This window comes from Carcharodon carcharias, chromosome 6, assembly GCF_017639515.1.
Source record: "Carcharodon carcharias isolate sCarCar2 chromosome 6, sCarCar2.pri, whole genome shotgun sequence".
Classification (NCBI taxonomy): domain Eukaryota; kingdom Metazoa; phylum Chordata; class Chondrichthyes; order Lamniformes; family Lamnidae; genus Carcharodon; species Carcharodon carcharias.
The window spans coordinates 106859605-106885942 of NC_054472.1; the positions used below are offsets into that span (position 1 = coordinate 106859605).

General features: G+C 42.7%; 1 protein-coding gene across 1 annotated transcript in view; it reads left to right on the plus strand.

The window, feature by feature from the left end:
- The window catches only part of LOC121279297 (peroxidasin homolog), a 659434-nt gene that overhangs the window by 416235 nt on the left and 216861 nt on the right, over positions 1-26338 (plus strand). Inside the window, exons 9-10 of the mRNA XM_041190436.1 lie at positions 3525-3694; positions 6815-7087. Of these exons, the coding sequence (XP_041046370.1) occupies positions 3525-3694; positions 6815-7087 (443 nt within the window). The remainder of the gene's footprint in view (positions 1-3524; positions 3695-6814; positions 7088-26338) is intronic.

The following is a 26338-nucleotide window of genomic DNA, read 5'->3' on the forward strand; positions in this document are numbered from 1 at the left end:
TTTAATGGACTCCAACAGGGGTCAGAATAGGTGAACTATATATTGATCCCTGATGCTTCTGCAACCACAGGAATGGAAAGGAGGTCATTTAAGACTGCCCCTGGATCTCTGACTCTTACCTGGCGGTCCTGCTGTGGGATCTGAGGGACTTCAGTAAGGTGAAGTTTGACAAGGACAAGAGGAAGAGACCAGCTTTCCAAACCAAGCAGGCATGGATGAAAGTGGCCAAGGAAGTCAGCAGCAGGGATGTGGTCCCTCAAACCTGGATACAGTGTCCCAGAAGCTTTAAGGAACTCAGGAGGGCAGGAAGTGGCACTGACTTTCCCAGCATTCTCCTGATCTCCTCAGACCAAAACATTTTGCAGCTCCACTCATTCCTCTCTCTCCAGAAACCTAGCCCCACACATCCCCATCTGCTGCATTTACCTTTATGATTATTTTATGTTACTTCTTAAAGTTCACTTCTCTGGCAAGTTACTTTCAGCATTGAAAAACCCAAAATTCTTTAACCTTTTGCCATAATTCAGGTCTTTGGTACTAGGGTTCAGCTCTGTGAACCACCTCCAATGCTTACATTGTCACCGTTGTGTCTCTGTGATCAGAACTGAATAAAGTGTTCAAAGTGTAGTCTAACCAGAGCATTTCAGAGCTTGATCATGACTTGCTTTGACTTTTATTCTATTTCATTGCTATGTAATTCAACATTCTATTGGCTTTGTCAATGTCTGTTGTGCATTGTGGTTGGACAGGTTGAACAACCTAAGACTTCTAAAGAAGGTTTGCTCAGTTGTCATGCTCAGCTGTTTCAAAATCACTGATGGAATATATGGGCTGCTCATTTTTTCTTCATATTTGTTATACTTTATACTGTTCTGCATTCAATTTTAGCAACCATTTATCTGCTCAGTTCCATACCTTGTCCAAATTATTTTATAATTTCTAAACTGTTTCACTTGCACTGCCCCTCTTTTGTTTGATGTCATCTGCGTATTTTACCGTCTTGCATTGAGTTATCGAATCCAATGCATTGATGTAAATATAAATCCCTGGGGCACTACAATTAGTACTTTAATTTTCCTCATCTCAACATAACTACTCTAATGAATACCAGTTTTTTTTTTGCCCTTCGGACAATTTGCCATGGATTTCTACATCGTTGAGCTTAATTAATAGATTTCCTTGTGAAGTCTATTCAATGTTTTTGCAAGTCCAGGTACAGAATATTGTACGGTTTTACACAGGCCAGAATTTTCATGAAACCAGCTTGCGATTTTCCACTCCACCCGTCAATGGTGACTGCACACCAATGTGTTTCACAACTGTACCCAAGCGATGTGTACTTCACTCGTGACTTAAAGGTTTGGTTGTCTACCTTGCTTCCAGCAGCACTTGTGGTCATCAGTGCCAGGCTTCACAGGCAGCACCATATCACTTTTAGGGGGCTCATAGTTAGGTCTCTACCTAACAGACCAGCTGTAAGGCAGGGGTGGCTTTTCAATAGCTGCAGGGCTAAGGCTTGCTTGGGGAAAGGGGAGAAGTGACCTCAGGCAAGGGAAGAGGCTGCAGGATGAAAGCTGTACTGGGGAAGGGGGGTATCCCAGGGTGTGTTTGGGGGCACATGTCGATCTGTGAATGTGGCCTCAAGCTGGTGAGGGCTGAGGAGGCAGTCTCCTGAGGAGATGAGGCCAGATGGAGATGTGAAAGTGTGTTTGAGAGAGTGAGTGGTGATGTCCCTTGAACTGGCAGTGAGTAAGATGCCAGTGAATGTGTGATAGCCTTGTGAGTGTGTGAGTTTAGAGTGATGAGATGGTTGCCTTACCCTGGTGGCACGGATGAGATCATTCCTCCATTTTCTGCACTGGATGGCTGATCTCTTGTGTGCGGCATTGGCACTGACCACCTCTGCCACCGCCTCCCCAGCTGGGGTGGTGAGACTGATGGGCCTCCTGCGGCCAAAGCAGGGGTAGTGGACATTGCAGTGGGCCTCCATGGTGTCCAGAAAGCATTCCAGGGATACGTCACTCAATCGGGGGGCTACACTCTTCTTGGCCTTTGGGGCCATAATTTCACCGGTGCCATTCTGGGCTGCAAGCATTGAGAAGTGTGCACGCAGCTGGGTGAGGAAGCGGTGAGGTAACAGCGTGGTGGGCAAATCAGAGGTAACCTGCCAGCGAAATGGCATGTTTCCTGTGGCTGCATAATTAATGAGGCGGAATGGGACAATACAGCGAAAACCCCACCATTGTGGCCGGCAGGTAAACGACTTTTCTCCTGCCTGCTACCACACTTTGTGCAAATCTGAGACGATTCCGCCCACAGTCTACTTAAGTCGCCAATTCCTCAAAGAGATTAAAAAGGTTAATCAACATCTGTGCTATTTTGCCTTGTTGTTTGCCTTTTGAATCCATATTGATTGTTGCTAACATGGTTATTATTATACAGATAATTGTCTTCTTGTTGTTCAATTCTATTATTTGGAAGGAAATTCAAGTAACAATGATGGGTTCGCTTTTCTGTGTCTGTTTTTATACGTTTTTGAATAGGAAGCCACATTAGCTTGTTTCTAATGTACTGGGAACTCCCCAGTGTCCTGTGACTCTTTTATCATAGCCAACAATGCTTCAAAGAGCATTACTTAAGTCATACTCTTAGGATTCTAGAATAAATCAGATTTACTCCATCAAAGCCCACCACCCCTTACACATAGGCAGCGCTGAGCACTGCCGCTCGCGTTTCACGCTGGGTGGGCCTTAATTGGCCCACCAGTGTGAAATTGTAGTCTGGCCCCGATCGCTGGCAGCAGACAGCTTCCCAACTGCCCCTGCCCACCCCTGCCAAGCCTGCCCAACAAGGGCAAAATCCTCCCCAGGATTTGCAGGAATCCTCCTCCCAACTCCACATTTAAAGAACACAGGCTTCACAACCGATCACTGCCACTACCCCTGACCTACGGCCAGATGCTGCTTCTGATCCACCTCCTTGCTCTCTGAAATCCTGCCCCAATGCCTCATTTTGCCCCTCTTCACTCACCAATCACCCATTCCAGCATCTGATCTCCTAACCTGAAATGAGCTTCAATGACCCCACACACCCAACCCTCCATTTCTCCCTCCCAGGCTTTCCCTGAGGGCAGCTGCAACATGAGCAGCAGCCCAATCTTTGTTTATGCTTTGCCAGCTAGGACTCAACTCCCAATATCAGGAGCATCACAGACCTTGCCTTTCAGGTGTATGAATTCCACTGTACATTCCCTGAACTTCTACACCAAGATGTGCCTTGGTCCACACTTACTTTCTCACCTTTCTCGTTTATTTCCACTGAAGTTACATAGGGAATGTGCCAGCATAGTCAGATTTTTGGTTCAAATATACATATTTGTTTTGCACAGCAACAAGGGAAATTCCTTCCTTTGCTATTTGTATTTTACCCAAAGTTAAGCAGAAGAGCTAACAAAGCAGTAATAAAGCCATCTGTTCACTTCGTCTGAGACCATGCTGACTGTTTACATCTCTATTTTGTTCTAGCAATGAATTACACATGAAAAATGACATTCGTCGGAATTTACTAGATGATGGAACCTTGATGATCCAGAATGCACAGGAATCTGACCAGGGAACATACCAGTGCATGGCCAAAAATGTAGTGGGAGAGGCCACAACTCAAGGCGTTTTACTCCGATATTTTGGTACTCCAAGTAAGAAATCATCCACGTGCTATCTATCCTGTTTAAGCTGGTCAGCGTTTTTTGTTCCCAAGTCATATTCTCACAGCAGCTTTAAGCTGAATTCTGGAAAAAAAATATAAATAAGTTTGTACCACATTATGGGATCAATGAAATTATTGAAGCTTTTGTTTCAATAAAGCCCTGAGGGGGGCTTGATAGAGTGGATGCTGGACGGATTTTTCCCCTTGTGAGAAAGACCAGAACTAAGGGACATGAATAAGGACAGAGAATCACAATTTATTTTTCTCTCAAAGAGTCTGTGGAACTGTCTTCCTAAGAGAGTGGTAGAGGCAGTGTCATTGAATATTTTTAAGGCAAAGGCAGATAGATTCTTGACTAACAAGGGAATCAAAGGTTATCAGGAGTGAGCAGGATAGTGGCGTTGAGGCCACAGTCAGATCAGCCATGATCTTATTGAATGGCAGAGCAAGCTTGAGAGGCTGAATGGAACCTTGCTCTTAATTCATATGTTCAAATGTATTTTTGTATTGATTTTTCCCTTAATGGAAAAGACTTGAGATTCAGTAAGTGTTCTGTTTTAAAATTGAGTGCACTGCACTGATTTTAAAATAAAGCTATTGCATACAGACATTGAAGACATATATTAAAACCAGATGAACCGGTTTGCAATTTATTGCACATGATGCAATGGTGGGTCACCCAGACCAATTGAGGCAGGATGCCCTTATTTATTTTGAGCATAAGTTGAATCAAAGTAAAGTTTGATTAAATCTATTAGTTAATCTGTATGTTTATTTGTTTTAAGGGAAAAAAATAACAATTCATTTATGGCCTCATCACACCAAATTATTTTATTCTACCTTTAGAAAATCTAGTGGAACACCTATGAGGGTATGTGTAAAAGGCAGCGGGATGAATTTTCGTGGTAGCTCTCCTAATCATCTGGCATAACTCCAGTGGAAGATCGGTGGAAACTTCTGAGAAACAACTTAATTGGATTTTACACGATTTCTCTGTAGATTCCATGGATTTTATCCTGAAGTTACGATGGATAATCAAGAGAATCCAATAGAAATTAATGGCAAAGATATCTCAGTTAGATCACAAGGGCTCCTACTAAGACACTGTATAATTAGATATTTGGCAGTATCGGTATATTCTTGACTCCAGGGGTGTTCAGAGACCTGAAACTTGTAATACACTAAAATACATTATATCTGAATACTATCCCAAAACCACAGTTTACCATAAAGTTTATCTTATGCACTTAAAATGTGATCAGTTTTTCAGATGGAGCCTAAAACATAATAATAGTACAAGCCTGAATTTTAGTGTAAAATTTGCAAACTGAGGATTCTTAAAGAAAAATTGTTGACATATTGGTACAAAAGTTTAAATTCAAACATAAAATTGAAAAACAACGTTAATAAGGAACATTTTAAATGATTGAATAGCATTTTGCTTACTCTTTCCTTCTCTTGTAATTAAAATATAAGTGAAGTAATTAAAGGGAGAAGAAGGTGTAAGTGAATTATTTAAGGCTCTTCACCCATGAGAAACCATACAATCATGGCTCTTTAAAGTTCTCATTCGCTCATTTACTATTTTTATAGAATATAACTGATTAAGCTATTTCTGAATATCAGAGATTTTCATGTCAAAATAACACAATTTGCACAGCTATTTAAAAAAATGGTCAAACTTGTGAAGTTTTGGGTGAGACAATTCAAAGGTATTCAGATTTGATGGCAGTGGATTAGCAATGATGGTTTTATAAAGGCAGTACCATCTTAACAGCTGGCCTTGTTCTTCTTTCAGTATATATTTATGGATGATACTGATAATTATTCCAAAAACATAGAGATTGGTTTTGATAATGTTAACTGATCTTGTGTGATCTAAAAGGAATGTGCAATAGAGGGCAGGATTTTCATCTTGACATGCGGGCATGCGCCTGACATGCCCGAGCGTGAAATAGTGCATGATGACGTCAGGCGAGTGCTCCAATGTCATCGAGCACTCGCGCGATATTTCAGTCGACAGGTGCGCTGCTGACTCTTGTGCATGCCCGTCGACAATTAAGAGGCCTATTAAGCCCTTAAGCTGGTAATTATGTTGAATTTTTCACTGCCCGTCCAACCTTACAGTTGGCAGGTGGGCGAGCAGGCAAATAGGCCAGGCAGTCTTTGCATTTTTTGCAAAACTGGACAGAGTCACATGTGGGAACATGTTTCCCTTATTTTTCAAATCTTTATATATCATTTTTAAATCCTTCAGCTCCCTGAGGTAGCTCTGTGCCTTTAGGGAGCTTTCAGTGAGCACATCCCCACACATGCGTAAACTTCAGTGCTCGCACTTCTCCCGCCCCCACACTGGCAGTGCTAAGGCTTTCAGTGCATGTTCCACACTGGCTGGCTGTTAATTAGCCAGTCAGCGTGAAACTGCAGTTGGGGCCCGAGACACCCGCTGAGAAAGAAAGATTCTGCCCTCTATTTTTCTTCCCCTTACTCTCCTGCAATACCTGTTCCTGCTTGTTGCATGTAAATATCAGCAGCTGTTTTGGGTCCTGGGCTTCTCTCTGGTTTCTCTCCTTACTGCCACTGTCTCCATAAAGGCCAAGGACAGCCAGAAAAATGCTGAAGTTAGATCCTGAGGTAATAGGGATCAGTCCTTAAATTCAATTCAAGATGTGATTTAGTAGTGGCTTGCCCCAAGATAACCCTCAGTGCAAATCTTTTAGGCATCGCCTAAAGAAAGTGTTGTACTCTTTGGACCCCTTCAAAAAGCTCCATTTAACTGACCATCCACCCCTGCTGGTGCTGCAGCAATGGTTCCCTGAATTATTTGCACAATTTTTGATTCCAAATGATCCAAACATAAGAAAATGTGTTGGCATAAAGGCAGGTATGCCACCCACTGACAAGATAATAATCCAACCCTAACATATGAACCCTAAATGCTATATGTCTAGCATACTTAATTTGGCAGTGAAAGAACGTCATTTAAATGTTAACCAAAAGGCGGGATTTTCCGGTCCTGGCTCCCACCATGGGCTGGACCAGAAAATCCCGGCCAAATTATAGAATATTAAAAATGACTATTTTAATGTGCCACACTTTTCTGTTCTAGCCAAGCCCAGTTTTGTGATTCAGCCACAGAACACTGAAGTTCTGGTTGGAGCAAGTATCACTCTGGAATGCAGTGCCATTGGACATCCGCAGCCTCGAGTTACATGGACAAAAGGAAATGGAGAACTGCTCCCTCCCCACTCCAGGTACACCACCACTCCCTCAGGTGGCCTCTTTATTCGGAATGTTACCCTGCAGGACCATGGCCAGTTCATCTGTCATGCCAGCAATAATCAAGATTCCATCCAGTCCTCAGCATCCATCATTGTACAAGGTAAGTGTGATTTTTACTGTTGTTTAATGATTCTAGGCTCAAAAAATGAGTGTTACAATTTGGGTAATTTGTTTTGATTTACCTTTATCATAAAAAAATGTACTTACTCAGCTGGGTTTTCTAAAATTGAGCAGTGGAAAGCAGGGAAATCAAGACCTAACATCCCTTTCCATCCCAATCTGCTTTTTAATTCACTGAGACAGTAGATTAGGCTGCCAACCACCTATTCACTGTAAATGATGGCAGAGGGCTTAGTGACTCGGCTGTTGTTCCTGGCAGTCATCGATGCGGCAGGGATAAAAGGCCCTCACTGCCCTTTTTGGAAATTCCACCAGGAACCCACCCTGTGTGTGGAATGAACCCTAAACCAGGAAGATAGGTTAGTTTCATGGCAAGTTTGGAACAATGGGCAAAATTTCCACTCCAATCCTCCTCCGGTGGAAGGAGTGATACCTCATCCACTCTGGCATTAAAGAGTTTGTTTTTGGATTTCAGGCCTGATGGTTCATGTTTCATTACAACCAATTTGAATAGCTAATGCTATCTCAGAAGTAAAAATAAATGTTCAAAATAGTATGAATCCTACATTTTCTATCAACTAGTAAGTTTATGTGCTTGGAGATCAGCTCACATAATATTGATTACTTCACTGATGCCTGACAATAGAAGCATTTTCATTGTTGTCTCATCTGGCTGCTGTGTGCAAGGACAGTTCAGATCATTCCATGGGATTGCTTTCATGATATTATGATTTAAGATTGTGTTATTCTTCCGTTGATGATAATTGGTTATTAGTTCTATCACAAAGGAAAGGGGTGGCAGAGCAGGAAACACTGCCATCCGAAAAATCCTACCCCAAGAATTTGCTATAAGAAGCTGAACAAACAAAGGGCTCATTAAGCAGTAATTCTAGTTGAATTTATTGTAAATTAAGTATTTGTACATAATGGCAAGAGCATTGAAATTGTGGCTGCAAACCAAATTCAGATCACATGCTCCTAATATCAGATCTACAAATACATTTTTTTTAATAGGTGCTCTAGTTTTCAAGTTTCTTCTCTCACTGGCTTCTGGCTTTTGAGCCTCATTGGGCTGAAGGTTTAGGAGACTCCTTTCTTATGAGTATTTAGACAGATGAGATGGCAGCCTTGTAACACCATAAGGGAGCAGCCTTTATTGATCCTAGAGGTTCCCGAAATTCAAAACACTGCAACCAACAAGAGAAGGAACAGCAACTTTAGAGATAGGTGGTCGCAGAGATTGCACAGAAAGCTGTGAGTAAAAATAGTGGTGGTGGAGCAGACACAAAGGATTTTCATGGCCCACCCATTCATTGTAACATATGAATGTTGTCTGTTGCTCCAACATGTTGGGCAAGTGACTTTATCTTGCCTGTCCTTATACATCATCTAATTGAAAATAAATTTGACAATCAGTTTTATCTAGTTGAAGTGGATAAACAGGATAAGACTGCTGGTCAAACTTGTTATTTACAGATGGGGACTACCTGATTATAAAGGATTCAACCTTTTTGGTCAACATTTTTGCTCAGTCTATGGAATTAACAGCCCAGATCTTCCGGTCAGTGGTGGAGCAGGCATGCCTGCCACTGTCTGCAATTTAAACTGCTCAATTACTTTTTAACACTGGAGTCTTAGGACGTTATGGTTCTGGCTCCAGTTTGAAGCCAGCAACAAATAGAATCGGGAGGCCAAGTGACGAGTCAATTACCAATGGAGCCATGCCCATTTTTCATCCTGCACCGAAGACATGTCCCTTAAGGTCTGTCTTCAGTTCATTGACTTACATTGTTGTAAATGGAGCTGTCAATACCGATACTGCAGGGTCTCATCACTCTCACCAACAATGTTTGCCTCCCTCCCCCTGACAATTGCATCATTCAGTGCTCCCCATATCAGAAGATTGAGGCCAATGTTACTTATGGGTATTCTTGAAACTCCTTTGAAGACACTCCTTAAAGCCTATATCCTTCGCGAAGCTTTGATCACCTGTATTCACCAGTGGATCTGTCTCTAATTTTGTGGATATCTCTCCTGTGAAACAACCTGGGATATTTTACAGTGTTAAAGATGCTTAATAATTGCAAGATGTTGCTGTTGTTACTTTTGTTCCCTAGTCCACCAGGTAGTGTGTCCATCATTGATTCTAGCTGCCACCACCTGGCAGGGAAGTTGTGCTGCCATTTGGTGGGCAGGGCTTCCTGGAATTCCAAGCAACTAAACCCTCCTCACATTCACCTCATACAGCAACACTTCCACTGCACCAACCATCAAATAGAAGTCAAATCCCAGAAGGGAAAAACAATCTAATCGACCTAGCTGAAACAGCCGCCAAACATGAATTGAGTCCAGTTGAAAGCAAGGATTTACTCAAGCCTTTAGTTACATCACAGAATGGACATCCAATAACAGGCAAGTAAGTGAGATAAAAAAAAAGTAGATCAGAGACACAGAACAAAGAAGATGACAATTGACAGCATTCAACTTTATTGGCGAAAGTGCTGGCTTCGCAGCAACCCCATTGTCCACAAACCATGGGCATGCCCTACTGTAGTCCAACCTCTATCAGAGAGTCTTGAGGCCCCAGATGCCAACAGCCAGGCACTTAACAAAGTATCCATCCTTTGGCCATGGACAGAATTCCAGAGTCACTCCTGGATCTCAATCTCACCCAACAATTGCACCTGTAAGTAAAATTGGAGACAGATCAGTATCTCATATCTAAAATAGGAAAATATCACATATCTCAAATGATTAGTCACTAAGGTTGAGTATCAGTGAATTGGCACTGTGCAAGGTAGTTGTATTGATCCAAAACAGAAACAGAATTACCTGGAAAAACTCAGCAGGTCTGGCAGCATCGGAGGAGAAGAAAAGAGTTGACGTTTCGAGTCCTCATGACCCTTCGACAGAACTTGAGTTTGAGTCCAAGAAAGAGTTGAAATATAAGCTGGTTTAAGGTGTGTGTGTGGGGGGCGGAGAGATAGAGAGACAGAGAGGTGGGGGGGGTTGGTGTGGTTGTAGGGACAAACAAGCAGTGATAGAAGCAGATCATCAAAAGATGTCAACGACAATAGTACAATAGAACACATAGGTGTTAAAGTTAAAGTTGGTGATATTATCTAAACGAATGTGCTAATTAAGAATGGATGGTAGGGCACTCAAGGTATAGCTGTAGTGGGGTTTTTTTTTTATAATGGAAATAGGTGGGAAAAGGAAAATCTTTATAATTTATTGGAAAAAAAAAATTATTTTTCCAATAAATTATAAAGATTTTCCTTTTCCCACCTATTTCCATTATAAAAAAAAACCCCACTAGAGCTATACCTTGAGTGCCCTACCATCCATTCTTAATTAGCACATTCGTTTAGATAATATCACCAACTTTAACTTTAACACCTATGTGTTCTATTGTACTATTGTCGTTGACATCTTTTGATGATCTGCTTCTATCACTGCTTGTTTGTCCCTACAACCACACCCCCCCCCCCTCCACCTCTCTGTCTCTCTATCTCTCCGTCCCCCACACACACACCTTAAACCAGCTTATATTTCAACTCTTTCTTGGACTCGAACTCAAGTTCTGTCGAAGGGTCATGAGGACTCGAAACATCAACTCTTTTCTTCTCCGCCGATGCTGCCAGACCTGCTGAGTTTTTCCAGGTAATTCTGTTTTTGTTTTGGATTTCCAGCATCCGCAGTTTTTTTGTTTTTATTTAGTTGTATTGATCTACTTTTACAGGCAGTTGTAGCCACAATTCAGGTGATGCTCTGAAAATCATTTAAGATCAATTACCTTAACATTGGGGTGTACAGTTGCCTGGCTGTGACCTCAAGGCTTGGAAGCTTTGGGGGTGATTCTGCTTCAGTTTTTTTGGGGCTCCAGCTGTTGCCGCCACTGACACGCTAGCTGCAATGATGAACAATCATTCGTGCCATTCTGGGAGGGTATTGGGCCAGTGCAAATTTACACATCTGTCAATGCTGCATTAGCCACAGAAGGAGATCCAAGTAATATATTAATAAATAAGTTATCTGATTCTGAGAGTGCCACAATTTCATTTTGTAGCTTTATATTCTGAGCCTCCAGCGGCTCCTCCTTCTGGTACAGGGCTGCCCTCTCTCGCCTCAGGTTCTTAACTTTCCGGCGGGGGATTGCCCTGTCTTCTCTTCACCTCCTGATCTTCCTATCCCTCTTTCAAAGCTGTGATTGGGTGGGGAGCTGGGTCAAGCTCCTCCTGCAATCCGGAGGGACTTCCTGCTTCTTCCATCTGGTCTTGGGGCTGGGAAGCTGACATCAGTACCTGAACCACATGCACCTTCTGCCCAGCTGCCATTCACTCACTCACGATGGCGGAGAGCAGACTGTCTCAGATCTCCTTCATTCAAGCACAGTTTTTCTTCTATGGAGAAGAAAAATAGGGATTTGGAAAATGTTAAGAGACAGCCATCACATGCTTTCATTTTAGCTCTCGAAGACTCTTTGCAAATGAGAGTCAAAATATCTGGACAACATTTACCCTGTCATATTTGCATCCCTCAGTGCCCTCTTCGCTCTCATCAGATCTGATCGGGGAACATCATCATTACCACTGCTGGCTGTCTCAACAGTGGTGTTGATAACCCTTGGCACCTTTGACTCTCATGGCGCTAAACAAATCTTGACCTCTTGATGGGTCCCTGTGGCAGAGTACAAGACACAACATAGGGAAATCAAATCAAATTCAGCTTTACGGAATAAAGTTTAGATGCACTCGGCCAATCGTTCAGGGCATGACATTTCCAGGCAAATATACAACCTGCTTTCAATTTAAGAACAAATGCTGAGATTTTAAAAACTACCCAGCCCTTTCATGGAAGAATCTATCCTCTCATCTTTGAGATTTACCTGCAATCATAAGAATCTGAGCTTTAGTACTCAATTGCTCTTCAATCTTTGGTTCTCCTTCCCCAAGGATTCGCTTGTCAGGATCCACTATACCATGTACATCATGCTTCCCTTATGTATTGAGGGATCAAAGTTCTTGATGCCCTTCATGATGTTCACAATTCGGCAGACCTTATTCATGAAGAATTGTATGTAAGCGAGCTTTAGCAGCCATGATTAGCAAAGAAAAATACCAATATAAAGATTAGAGATGTTAGCAAAGAAAAATATAGACCAATGAATTTGCACAGCAGTCAGCGCATTCATCCTACAGCCTGTGCTTTCATCCAAACATGCTGAGAGAGCCTCAAACCTGTTGGACATTGCAGAGGCTGACACTCCTACACTCCTGGCATCTAGATCCACTTACCTGACTCACTGCCAGTCACAGCCTCCTTTCCCTGGCCATTCTCCAAATCAGAAGACCCTATCCTAAGGGGTGTGACTGCCTCCTGGTACAAAGCCTCCAGATAACTCTTCCCACCCTGGATGTGACACCGTGTCTGCAGCTCAGCCTCCAGCTCAATGATTTTGAGCTAAGGTTCCTCAAGATGCAGACACTTACTGCAGACAAGTTTACCCTGGAACACACTGGCATTCAGGAGCTGTCCTGCCATCTTTATGTGCTTTAATTAATTACTTAATTATTTTACTCAGTTATTTATTTTCTCTTATGTATTTTACAAATCTTACCACAAATTCCTGTACTATTTTGATCTTTAGGAATAGAATAAACTTATCCACTTACCAAACAGCTAGCTTCTTCCCCTGTAGAACAAGGACTACAGTGAAAAAATTAGAAAAAAAACAAAGAGTGTACCTCCCTCCCCTCCTCACCGAACTCTTTCAGCTCATCAAACTCTCACACTCCATTGAAGTAGCATACAGTGCTGGTCACACTGAGACTGTCTGAATCTCTCAATAGCCCCTCTCCCTATATTCCTCTACAAATTTCTGCAAATAAAATAAAACTGGGTCCCTTAACTGCCCAGCAGCTACAAACCTTCAGAACTTTATAAATTGTTGAATAATGAAATCTCTCCATTTTTCTCAGTCACACTGCATGTGCATGGCTTCTTATGGGCTGGAGATTCAAACTGTCGGCTCCTGCTGAGTGCCATTCACAAAGGCCAATCAGAATACAGCTTTACTGAGCGCCAGCCAATCAGAATACAGCACGGGTGGGACCTCTGACTTTGTGCTGCTGGGGTGGAATCAGAAATGGTTGCCAATGCGAGCCAATGAGTTCCCCCTGATCAGAAACCACTTCCGGTCTGCTTCCCATAAGGTTGGGGGAGGATTCTGTGGTTAGCACCATTTTTGTTTCACCAGGGATCACACAAGTAAAAAAAAAAACAAACTTTAAACTCAGTCCATTCTGTCACCTCTAGGCCCAGCCCTGGCCCCAGGCCTCTCTTACCCTGTACCCCAGGTCTCTGCCTGACTTAGTGCCACTCCTCCAGTTCTCTCCCGCTCCCCAGGTCAGTTCTGCTAGTCCCAGCTCTTGGCTCCCTTCCTCCCTCCCTCTCTCCCACTCTCACCCCCGGCTTTCTCCCACTCCCAACTCCCCCCTCCCCACCCTGGCTCTCAGCCATTACCCGAGTGAGCACCCATGTTCCAGCGCCTCTAGACCTTGGGTCTCACTCTGGGTCTATCTTCCTCTCTCTCTGCATCCCCCCACCCCCACCACCCCCCATATGGGTGAGCGAGTGAGTGAGGATGAGAGAGGGCATCTGAGTGAACATGGGTGAATGTGAGTGAATGATTGAGGATGGATGAGTGAATGAGTGAGGGTGGGTGAGTGAGTGAGGGTGAGAGAGGGCAGCTGAGTGAGAGTAAGTGACTGTGAGTGAGTGAGTTAGGTTGGCTGAGTGAGTCAGAGTGAGTGAGGCTGCAGGCTCATCCAGACAACGTTTCTCTGGACAATTTTCTGCTCAGGCTCAGCTTTCCATGGCCTGTTGTTCGTAGCCGCGCTGGTGGCTCATCCCTGTTCAGCAGCTTTCAGTGTAACATCAGGCAGCAGTGTAGATTGCTGCTTTCCCAATGCTGATGCCTTTCTTTAAGAAGTCGGTGTCAATGCACAAATTGACAGACTGACAGGGCTGGAAGGGAAGGCTACAGCAAAACCAGGATTGGTAGTGCAGGCGTCTTGCTCCATGTGTGCACCAGTATTGGGGATCCTGGTGGCTGCATTCTCAGCCACATCCGTCCCTATTTCCTGTGTCTGTGTACAGTTCAATGCATGGAAGTTCCCCATATATTGTCAGTGATGTCGACTGTGTAATTTCATTTTGTGCAAAAAAAAATTCAGAAATGGAAAAATGAACCTGGGTGCATCTCGAATGGAAATGTGTATTTTTCCAGCCCTTGAAATATGCACTTGGAATTTTGCAGATTAAACACCAGTCCCATTCGCAAAGATGTGAGAATGGCAGGGACCCTGTTCTGGCAAAACTCTGATACAGCTTTTCCCTATCTCACTGCCATTCTGGGTTGTTGAGCTGCTCATTCTTCCCTTCTTTTGAAAGCCACAGCTTTTGTAAACCTGCAGTTTCAAAATGCCAGGTTCAGCCAGTTGCCAAACTGCAGGAAATATGAAGGTTGAGGCAGGAAGATCTGTGCTGAGAAAAACAGCTCCATAAGCCACACACATTTACATTGTAGCTGCTCAAAAAGGCAGGCTGACACTTTTGTTCTTTTCCCTTCCTGCACTCCCTGAAACAGTGCAACTTTAATTTGTTCATATTAACCAGCCCAAAAGTCACGTTTCAATCAGAGATAGGTGTATACATCTGTAGCATCGGAGTCCCAGTGTGGCCCTACTAATGAACTGGGGCAAGAATGGGGCATGCTTGACTTTGGGCAGTCAGTCCCCAGTTCAAGTTAACTGCTCCCAGTAAATCACAACCGGCCACACCCTAAGTCGGCTGACAAAATCGGAGTTTTTGGCTGGAGTTATGGGTACATTTTTCAACCAGTTTCAACTTATCTTTCCTTCTGGAATGCTGTGCCTCTCCATCGATTGATCAAACACTCCATTTCTTGCATTAGCATTGGATTTGCAGTCCCTTGATTTTTTGCCTGTCACTTCTTTCTCCTTGATACATTTGTGTAAGCTGCCAACATTTTTAAGTCATTTTTCAGCCTTAATAAGGCTTAAACAACATCTCATCTCATACGCAACTACTTGGTTGTATTTCTGTACATCTTGCAGTGCCCCATCACTATCTCTTCTCACCTTAGTGAACTCTGCCTAAAGGTGTATACTAGGCTTGGAGCTCAAATCAATTATTTAAATTCTTCTGTTTTGCCAAACTGTGCAAGACTGGTCTTCACAGCTTTCGGCTAGAACTTTATTTGCTGTGATTGGTCCTGACTCCTCTGCACAGGGTGAGAAAGTTTATTCTTAACAGTTACAGCAGGTTAAAAACCTTTGCAAAGTGGAGTTTAAAATATTAAATTTGTTTTTATTAAAACTAAGAAAAAAGAAAATATTCCTAGTGGTGTATCATTGGCAATGCAGTAGTTTCATTCTGTCACTGACATTTGAAGACTATAAGAACATAAGAAATAGAAGGAGGTATAGACCATACAGCCCTTTGAGCCTGCTCTGCCATTCAATGTGATCATTACTGATCTTGGGCTTCAAGTTCACTTTTCTGCCCAATCCCCATATCCTTTGATTCCCTGAGAAATCAAAAAATTGTCTGTCTCAGGCTTAAATATATTCAATGTTGCAGCATCCACAACCCTCTGGAATAGAAAATTCCAAAAATTCACAATCCTGTGAGTGAGAAAATTTCTCCTCAGTCCAAATGATTGGCCCCTTATCCTGAGAGTGTGCTTCCATGTTTCATATTTCCCAGTTAGTGGAAACACCTCCCAGTGTCTAGCCTATCAAGCCCCTTCAGAATTTTGTATGTTTCAATGTGATTATATCTAATTCTTCCAAGCTCCAGAGAGTGTAGTCCCAATTTACTTAGCCTCTTATCATAGAACAACCTTCTCATCCCAGGAACAATCTAATGAACTTTTGCTGTACAGCCTCCAATGAAACTTTGACCTCCTTAAATGTGGAGATGAGAAAAGTGCACAGCACTCCAGGTATGGTCTCACCAAACCCTGTACAATTGCAGCAATACTTCCTTATCCTTGTACTCCAATTCCCTAGCAATAAAGGCCAACATGGCATTTGCCTTCATAACTGTTTGCTGCCTTCTAACTTTCTATATTCCTTGTATGAGTACATCAAAGTCCCTCTGAACACCAACGTTTACAAATTTCAAATATTCTGCTTTTTTATTCTTACAACCAAAGTGAATAACCTCACACTTCTCCACATTATATTCCATTTGCCACCTTGTTGTCCACTCACTTAAACCGTCTATATCTCTTTGCAGCCTTTTTGCATCCTCCTCACAGTTTATATTCCCATCTAGTTTTGCATACCTTAATCTTGATCTCTCTGTCTAAATCATTAGCATCGATTGCAAATAGCTGAGGCTCTAGCACTTGCAACATTCCACCCGCCAATTTGAAAATGCCCTTTTTACCCATACTCTCTGTTTCCTGTCAGTTAACAAATCCTCCATTCATGTTAATATATTACCCTGAACTCTATGAGGCCTTATCTTGTGTATTAACCTTTTGAGTGTTACTGTATCAAATGTCTTTTGGAAATCCAAGTGTACTACATCTGCTGGCTCCTCTTTATCTATCTTACGACATTCTCAAAAAACTCAAATACATTTGCCAAACATAATTTCCCTCTCGTAAAACCATGTTGACGTTGATCATACTATGATTTTCTATGTGCATTGTTAAGACTTCCTTATGGCCAGAAACCTACCTACATTGCGTGGGCTTGGCAGGGGCAGGCGCAGAGCCGATCGCCGCCCGTGATTGGCTGTGCGCTGCCATTTTAAGTGGGTGTGGTGGGGGAAAGAGGGAGAGTCAGGGCCAGCGCTCTGTCACGCATAAGCGGGAAATGACACAGCAAACTTCCTGACACACGGAGTTGCCTCACGGAGATTAAGCTGCTTAAAAATGTTGTTATAAATAAAGTAAAAATTTATTTAAACATGTCCCCTCATGTGACAGTGTCACACAAGCTGGGACATGTTAGTCAAGTTCACCAAATTTATTTATTAATTTTATGAAACCTTCAGGAACACTCATCCCGGCTGTGAATGAGGTTTGCTGGAAAACACAAAAGCCGCTTGGGCTCTTCGCCTGCCCGCCAACCCTAAGCAGTGTTGTTAATAAGCTTGATTACTTTTTTAATGGCCTTAATAGGCCATTGATAGTTTGGTGGGTGCACAGTTGCCTCCGGCACGCACCCGCCAAACAAAAGATCTAAATAACACACGCCCGACATCATCTCGCATCATTTTGCACGTCGGCGTGTCAGGCCCACCCCCGCAGGCTGACAGCAATATTCTGGCCAATGAATAGATTCCTGCACTGTCCCAAGTACTGATGTCAGGCCAACTGGCCTGTAGTCCTCTGTGTTTTCTCTCCCTTCTTTCTTAAATAGAAATGTTACATTTGCTAACTCTTAATTCACTGGAACCATTCTAGAATCTAGGCAATGCGTTATCTCTGCAGCTACATCTTTTAGAACTCTAAGTTGTAGGCCATCAGGTCCTAGGGATGTGTGGATTTTAATCCCTTAAGTTTCTCCAATACTTTTTCATTGCTGATATGGATTGCCTTAAGGGGCGTTTTAGTCCCTTGATTACTCTCTACTTCTAGTATGTAATTTGTGTCCAGTGTCTCTGCCTCTAAGAGACCAACATTTACTTTAGCTACTCTCCCTTTTATATACTTGTAAACAATCTTGCAATTTGTTTTTATATTCCTGGTTAGTTTATTCTCATGTTCAATTTTTGCCCTTTTATCAACATTTTGATGCCATTTTGCTGGTTTCTAAAACATTTCCAATCCTCAGGTTTACGACTATTCTTTTGCTACATTGTAAACCTTTTCTTTCAATCTAACACTCCCCTTAACTTCCTTCATAAACCATGAGTTTGTTTTTCAATGGAATGTATTTTCATGAAATATCTTGAGTTATTTCTCTAAATGTTTCCCACTGTTTATTTATTACTATCATTTAGATCTCTTTTTTTTCCCAAAAGTTCCCTGATAAATGAAGAATGTGTGTATTAAGGTCTGAGGTGTTATCACGGAATTTAAGCATGTGGTCACCTTAATTTTACTGAATCCATGTATAAAAGGCTGTATGGAGATCATCTACATCACCCTGAGGGAAAAATCTGCTCTGGTCCCTGTAAAGCAAATCATTAATTAATTCTTCTGATGCATTTACAAGACAATTGTGATTCACTGAGACCAATCTGTCATCATCTGTTACTATAGATTCAAACACATCTGCTTCATTCTATCAGCTCAATTGACTAAGAGTGATGATTAAAGTGGTAAACTAACATTTCAAGCAGATCAGGTGGCAACTCTGGAGAGAGAAAGGTAGGGTTAACGTTTCAGGTCTCACCACAGATGCTGTTGGGTCTGCTGAGCACACTTTCAGTATTTTGTTTTGTATCAACTTTAAAAAAACCTTACAACTGTAAATCAGCCTGCAAATCAAATTTTAATGGCCTCGAGTCTGCATAAGAGTGTTCCTCTCTCCAATATACAGCCATAACAAACAGGCACTGCAGTGATGGAAGCACACATGGAGGGTGCCTTAATTGGTACATGAGCCATTGGACTCAGAAGGAATAGGATGGTGGTGGAACAGTAAGAAGTTTGTCCACCATAAATTTCAGAGCAGAAGCATGGGAAACATAAACAAAGAACGTCCTTGATTTGCACTAAGTGCAGTAGTGGGTGGGAAAAGAACGTTTTACCCACTGGCTGCAATGGTGGGTTTTCACGCAGTAACATCCCAATTCCACCTCACTAATCATGCATTCCTGAGAAAAACGGTGTTTCAATGGCGGGCCCACCACGCCATCACCTCACCGCTTCCTCATGCTGGGAGCCATATTTAAAGTGCAGCCGCGCCTCCAGGCCAGGACCGCTGCACAGAAGACGTGGCTCCGACCGGCAAGAAGACTGCAATCCCCCGATTCAGTGATGCTTCCCTGGAATGCCTTTTGGATGCCATAGAGGTCTGCTGTGATGTCCTCTAACCCCGCTCTGGCTGTGGGAGGGGTAGCAACCTTACCACTCCAGCTTGGTAGGCAATGGCAGAGGTGGTCAGTGCCAACGCTGCACAGAAGAAGTTGGCCATCCAATGCAGAAAGAGGATGAATGATCTCATCCATGCCGCCAGAGTAAGGCAACCATCTATCTCATCACTCTAAACTCACATGCTCAAGACCATCAGACATTCACTGGCATCTCACTCACTGCCAGCTCAAGGGAGATCACCACTGTCTCTCTCACACACACCCTCATGCCTCCATCTGGCCTTATTTCCACTGGAGACTGCCTCTTCAGCCCTCACCATCTTGAGTCTACTTGCACAAATCAACTTGTGCTCCACACACACATCCTGGGAGACCCCCCTTCCCCAGAACAGCCCTCCCCTACAGCCTCTTCCCTTTCCTGAGGTCACTTCTCCCCCTTGCTAGCCCTGCAGCCAATGAAAATCCACCCCTGCCTTACAGTTGGTCTGGTAGTTAGACACCTGCCCGTAAGCCCCCCTAAAAGTGATGTGGTGCTGCCTGCAAAGCCTGGTGCTAATGAATGCGAGTGCTGTCCAAAGCAAAGTAAGCAAACATACCTCAAAATCCCAAGTGAAGTGCAGCTCACCAGATGCATGTTGCTTATGTACAGTTGTGAAACATGTTGGTGTGCCTGGATGATCCAGCATGGGGGGATGATTCTGGTGAACCAGGCTTATAATGATATGCAGATACATTACAATCAAGTTCCCGATGTCCAACAGCAGGAAAAGCAGTCCGCCGTTGATGGGCAGAGCAGATGTTTGCAAACTGATTTCACGGCATTGTGAAACCGACTTTTGGCCTTCTTACCATGTTGTCCGCTCAAGCTTCCACATGCCCGCCACCAACAGGCATGGAAAATTCTACCCAAAAGTTCCAGGCACCAATGTCTGCCATTTATGAGTACTGTAATGGATAATGACAGGTGAAAATGAACCAAGTCAACAATATAACTTGGAAACCAACTAAAGGTACTGCATAGAAGTAAATAATTGTTAAGCAAGATTCTTAGTTCACAGTGACCTCCTTTTCAGTCCTGTGACCTACCCACTGTTTTGTGTTATTGACTACAAAACAGAGGAGTTAATGGCGGGGGCGGGGTGCGGAGGGGAATTATCGCATTTGACACTGCAAGTGATCACACTTTTTAGTTTATTATTGAATTTCTTGTCTTTATGAGTCCCAGATGTGCAAAAATTGTTTTAGTTACACAACTAAACAAACAATGGGTGAAACACTCCAATGCAGCACAAATCTGTCAGCTCACATGAAGTACAGAGAATTACATGGGACGTCAATTCATGAAGGATTTGGTATTGTATTCTTCAAAATAACTGAGTTAGTTGGCAAACTGAGCAATGAAGTCATTTCTTTCTGTGGTTTGCACTTGAATGCCAAAACCAGTTTATAACACTTGGCCTTAATCTAAGTAACAAAGCAGCCAATAACCCAAGTGACAATGTTTGGTGCCAAATTAACATTCCACCACCCTACATGGGATTGTGATACCCAAAGCGAATAACCATTTATTTAACATTGTTACCAGATGATTTTCAGGGCATTGTGTTGTAGGGGAATGTTATCCTGGTATCTGGAGTAAATTTTAAAATTTAGTAGCTAACTTTGCCTGTTACTTTACTGACCAGTGTCCTTAGGGAGAGTAATCCAAGTGTAACAACAATAACATTCATTATTACAGCAGCTTTGAAGTAGGGGGGAGTGAAGGGTTTGAGAAAGGTGGTTGAGAAGTAGAGCCTTGTGTCATCAATGCCCATGAGCAGGCTGACTCCATATCCATGGATGATTTCGCTAAGGGACAATATATAGATGAGGAAATGGAATGAACCAAGATGACAATACAAAGGAGCAAAAAGAAGGCAATCCTGAAGGTGCAATGCCTAAGTATGGAACCAAGTGACTGAACCAGATGACATTTGAGGAGTTGGAGCCTTAACTGACCATGTTGACAGTTACAGAGAACTGAGGAGCACAAAAATGATTAATGCATCATGATTACAATTACAGAGAATGTTTCTGTATTATGAGAAAGGCGAAGGTCTGATTGGAAGGATTCAAACAGGGAGGTTGTCAGAAAGAGAGAGAGACATAAGGACATGGAAGACAACAACATGTTCAAGGACCTTGAAAGGATAAGAAGGCTAGAGATGAGGTAATAGTCAAGGAGGACAAATGGGTAAAGAGTAGTTTTCTGAGGAGGGATTTTGGCAGCACTTGCAAAAGAGGGGATAGTGCCTGAAGAGAGGGAATAGTTTACAGTGTCACTTAGGGGTCAGGGGTAAATCCTGACATCAACATGAATCTGACTATTTTAGTAAATTTCCATAGGTTGGCAACAACGTGGCTTCTGTCATTACCTTAATAATTTCTCCTTCTTATCTGAAGGTCAGAAATAACAGCAGGAAATAATGCAATTTTCCTTTCTGTGTGCTTGTTTTTAAGATAAATTTGTTTTTCACAAAGAATTAATTTTACTACATCCCACACGTCAGAAATTGTGCACAGGGAATTTATAGGAGCATAAGAACAAAGGAGCTGGAGTTGGTCATTTGGCTCTTTGACCCTGCCCTGCCATTCAATCAGATCATGGCTGATCTGGTTGTGGTGTTAACTCCACTTTCCTGCCTGCCTCCATAACTTTTGACTCCCTTGTCTATCAAAAGTCTATCTAACTCAGCCTTGAATAAATTCAGAGATCTGGCCTCCACAGCTTTCTGGGGGAGAAAATTCCACAGACTAATTGCCCTGTGAGAGAAAAAGAATTCACATCTCTGCCTTAAAAGAGAAACCTCATTATTAAACTGTGTCTCCTAATTCTCACTAGCCCCCTTACCCTTGTCAAACATACTGTTGTCTTCCATGTCCTTGGGTCTCTCTCCTTCCCCCAGAAGAAGAAACATCCTCCCTATATTTGGCCTATCAATTCCCCTCAGGATGTTTCAATAAGATCACCTCTCATTCTTCTAAACTCCCATGGGTGTAGGCCAAACCTGTTCCACCTTTTTTCATAAGATAAGCCCTTCATCCCAGTAATGAGTTGAATGAACCTTCTCTGAACGGCTTCCAATGCAAATACAGGTATAGTTTCTCAAAACCAGCAACCTCTTAACCGAGTCCATGCCGGATTTCAGATCTTGCAGGTTTTCGGGTCAGGCTGTTTGGGCCAGGTCAGGTTATGTGGTTCATGCCAGGTTGGGTTGGGTGGTTCGGGCAGAGCTGGGTTGGGTGTAGTCAAAGGCCAATCGGCCCACTCGGAGCTTGGGAAAAGACCAACACACAAAGCCAATAACTAATCCGTGCCAATGCAGCACCTAGATGAACAAACCAGTGAGGTATTTTACTCATTTAATAAGAATTAAAATTCAAGCATGGCAGCTTAGAAAATGGTCCAGTTTTCAGACATGTCTGGTTTCTGGATAGCCGGGTTTGAGACCTTGTACCTGTATATTGCTTTCCAAACAAGTATGTGTATCTCTCCTCTGGAAATCTATGGTTGGGAAACTATTCCTGAAGTGTGGTGTCTCGTGTATGACAGATACTCTCAAAAGCTGTATTTAAAAGCTGTATTTTACTCTGTGAGGAATTACTAAGTCATTGCAATATATTTTTCTGCTTGAGGTAAATTATTTTTGGAAGCAAGCAAAAATAAAAATACTTTAAGAACTATTACAACATCGAAATGAAATAAACAGTAGTTTGAGTCTCTGTGACATCAAGTTGGATGTTATGGCCCCCCACTAGTATATTTGAATGTCGGGGGGCTCGTAAAATCAAGCGGGTGGTCTTGCCACCATCTTCCCACCCACCCATCTCCTGTCTCCTATATTACAGTAGGCGTGGAAGGCATCAAGCTGCCTGTCCACCCTTAGGCCTATTGAGACGCTTGAGTAGCCAATTAAGTGTCTCCTTCCACCATTGCCACTAATTTGCTTGCAGCAGCAGAAAGCGGAGGGCAAGGCAGGGAGCCCTCACTGCACAGGTTGCTGTCAGGTGGGAAGAAGGGTTACCTCCTTTGGGGGTTCCCCTGTGCTCTTCGGAGGTGACAAGCTGACTAATAATTTTACCTGTCATGCACACCGTATGTTGACAGGCCTGCCTCCCCCTGGGTTAATGCCAGCAGCGATAGGATGAGGCTTTAAAGTGGTCATTAATGCCTCAATAGACATTGGGGTGGAAGGTTGACCATGAGCCTTCCTGCCCAGAACTTAATTCTGGCAGCGGTGAGAAGGCGGTGGCATTCCAGTGTGCCATCATCCCACCTAATGACATGGCCTCTCTGCCTCCAAGCTCACCACCAGCATGAGCACAAGATTCTGTCCTACAGTCATTACGGACAGAGGCTGATCAGCAAATCGAGTCATACTGCGCTTCATACAACAATTCACTCCATCCCATTTTCCCGCTCTATCCCCTTACGCTGCAAGTTTATTTCATTCAAGTGCCCATCCTTTTGAAATCATTGATCATCTCCTCTTCCACCACTCTTATGGACAGTGAATTCCAGGTCATTACCCAAGATCAGACCTACCTCACCCTTTTAACTCTTCCCCTCAGCCTCTCTCCCCATCACTGGGGTCTGCCAGGCAGATCCGTCCAAAATCCAAGACTTACCTCTGAGTCCGGGCCCCATCACTTTTCTTCCTATGGGGCTGCCAGTAGTCCCAGCAGTGGCCACCACTCGATTCTGGTGCTGCTGGGACTACAGATTGGCCAGCAGATCTCTAGGCTGGGACTTCTTTCCAGACGTGGGGTGTGCAAGTCTCACGCTGAAACAATTAAGGCTGCTCCCAGCATATTTTTGCTGCAGGGAAGCCGGGTTTTGGGGAGGGGGGTGGAGGGGGGTGAATATGGTGCCCTATAAAATCCAGCCCATAAATTTCCAATTTTGTTTCCAAGGAGAATTACATGTATTATTATGACTGGTAGTTTTTATGTGGAGTTGCTTGCGATGTTAGATGCCATTAGCCTGTGACATCCATTCCTTTCTTGTACATGGCAGAGCAAGAAATCCCACCTCATCTATAACAAAGTTACTTAGGATCACTCTTTCTTTCCCCCTAACAAAACAGACTGTCTCCACTCCAACAAAATATCTCTCCCTGTCTCTTTTTTTGCAAGCTGAGCTGGATCTCTTATTTCTCCATCTCTTCAGTTCAACCCCGAAGAGTTTTTCTCTCTCCCCCCTCTCAACTCACAATTGCAGAGCAGTGAATCTTGACTTTGTGCAGTCAGTGGAAATGAAGAGCGGGGGACTCACCGTCACCCATTTTGAGCTCCACACAAAGTCAAGATCTATCCCAGTGCCTTTCTCCTTGTACCACCTTCAACTGGGTTACTGAGCAATCTCAATCTGTCTGTCTTTCACTCTTACATTCCTCCTCTCAAGTGCATCTTTATTCATTTCTGCTTTAAGAGGGGTCTCTTTCTCTACTTCTCCTTCCCCCAACATATTTTCTCGACCCCCCATCTCTAGTCTGCTCCCAATTTCAGGCTATTGAGCTCCTAAAATGAGAAATATTGAGAGCTTGTCTATCAGAAATAAATTCACACTCGGGTGCACATTGTAGGTTTTCTGGAAAAAGAAGCATATCCCTTTGTAGAACTGCATGGTAGCTTCTGGGAATCATTATCCTAAAAATGATTGTTGTGAATTCATGTCTAAATGATGAATGACATTCTTTTGCTTGCTATTCTTTGGTTGTCCTTAATGTGTTCATTTTAAATGGATTAATATCTTTGTAAAAGCAGTGGACAAAGGACTGTCATATAAAGGCATTGAGTTTGTACATTAATATACCAATCAGTAACTTCTATGCTATAGATTTTTTTGCATTAGAGATTGACAGAATTGTAATATACTGCATTGGAACCAACTGCTACTGATACATATTTTGCATATTTATGTTTATTTTAATTGGATGTAGAAGATAGCAGTGGCCATAAGATAATAACAAAACAGCTACTTTAAATGTGGTAGGTTTAGATTGGAACAAACAGGGATGATGTTTCTTATCCTTGTATTTAACAAAATATATTGTTACCAGAGCAAATATGAGTTCTGCCAAGGCTCATTTTAATGTTGATTGAACCTAACTTTGTATTAAAACCTAATTTAAAGTTTTTTTAGTTGAGGATGTCATATCTGATTATAGTGAATGCTCATGCACCACATCACACATTCAAGTAGGATCCCCACTGTAAAGCTTGTGGTTGACTAGATTTTATGTTTTTAAAATGATGATAAGTGCAGTGAAACCGAAACAGACATTGGTTTCTTTGCAGCATCATCCAGTAACACTATAACAGTGCTAAAAGGTCTTTATGGGCAAAATGTTTACCTCGGCAGGCAAGTGGGCATGCACCTGACCTGCTCAAGTATAAAACGACGTGCATTGAAGTCAGGCGTGCACTCCGACATCAACACAATCACACGATATTTCGGTCAGCAGATGCACGTGAGAATCGGCAGTGCGCCCGCTGACATTTAAAATGGCCTATTATGGCCTTTAAAAAGACAATTAACCTAAATTTTCCACTGAAGGCCAAGCAGCCTTTACGCTTTTTAGGAAGCATCATCCACCGGTGTGATGAGGTTTCCAACAGCAAATAAAGATTAAGTAAAAAGGTTTAAATTTCATTCATAACATGTCCCTGTTTATGTGACAGAGTCACATGATTTGATAGACATGTTCAAAATCATGATAGATCTAGACAGAGTTGATAGGTAGAAACGATTCCCATTGGTAGGGGAGTTGAGAGCCAGAGGGCATGGATGTAAGATGATTGACAAAAGAATCAAAGGTAACATGAGAAAACAATTTTTGATGCAGTGAGTGATTAAGATCTAGAATGCACTGCCTAGAATGCACAATGGAGACAGATTCAATTATGGCTGTCAAAAGGGAATTGGAAAAGCACCTGAAAATCAAAAAATAGCAGGTTTACAGAGAAAGGGTGGAGGAGTGGAACTAGCTAAATTAATGCAGAGAACCGGCATGGATTCAATGGGATGAATGGGCTCCCTCTGTGCTGTAACCTTTCTATGATTTGACTTGATTTCTGCGTTTGTCTTAATTTTTCCATGTCCTTC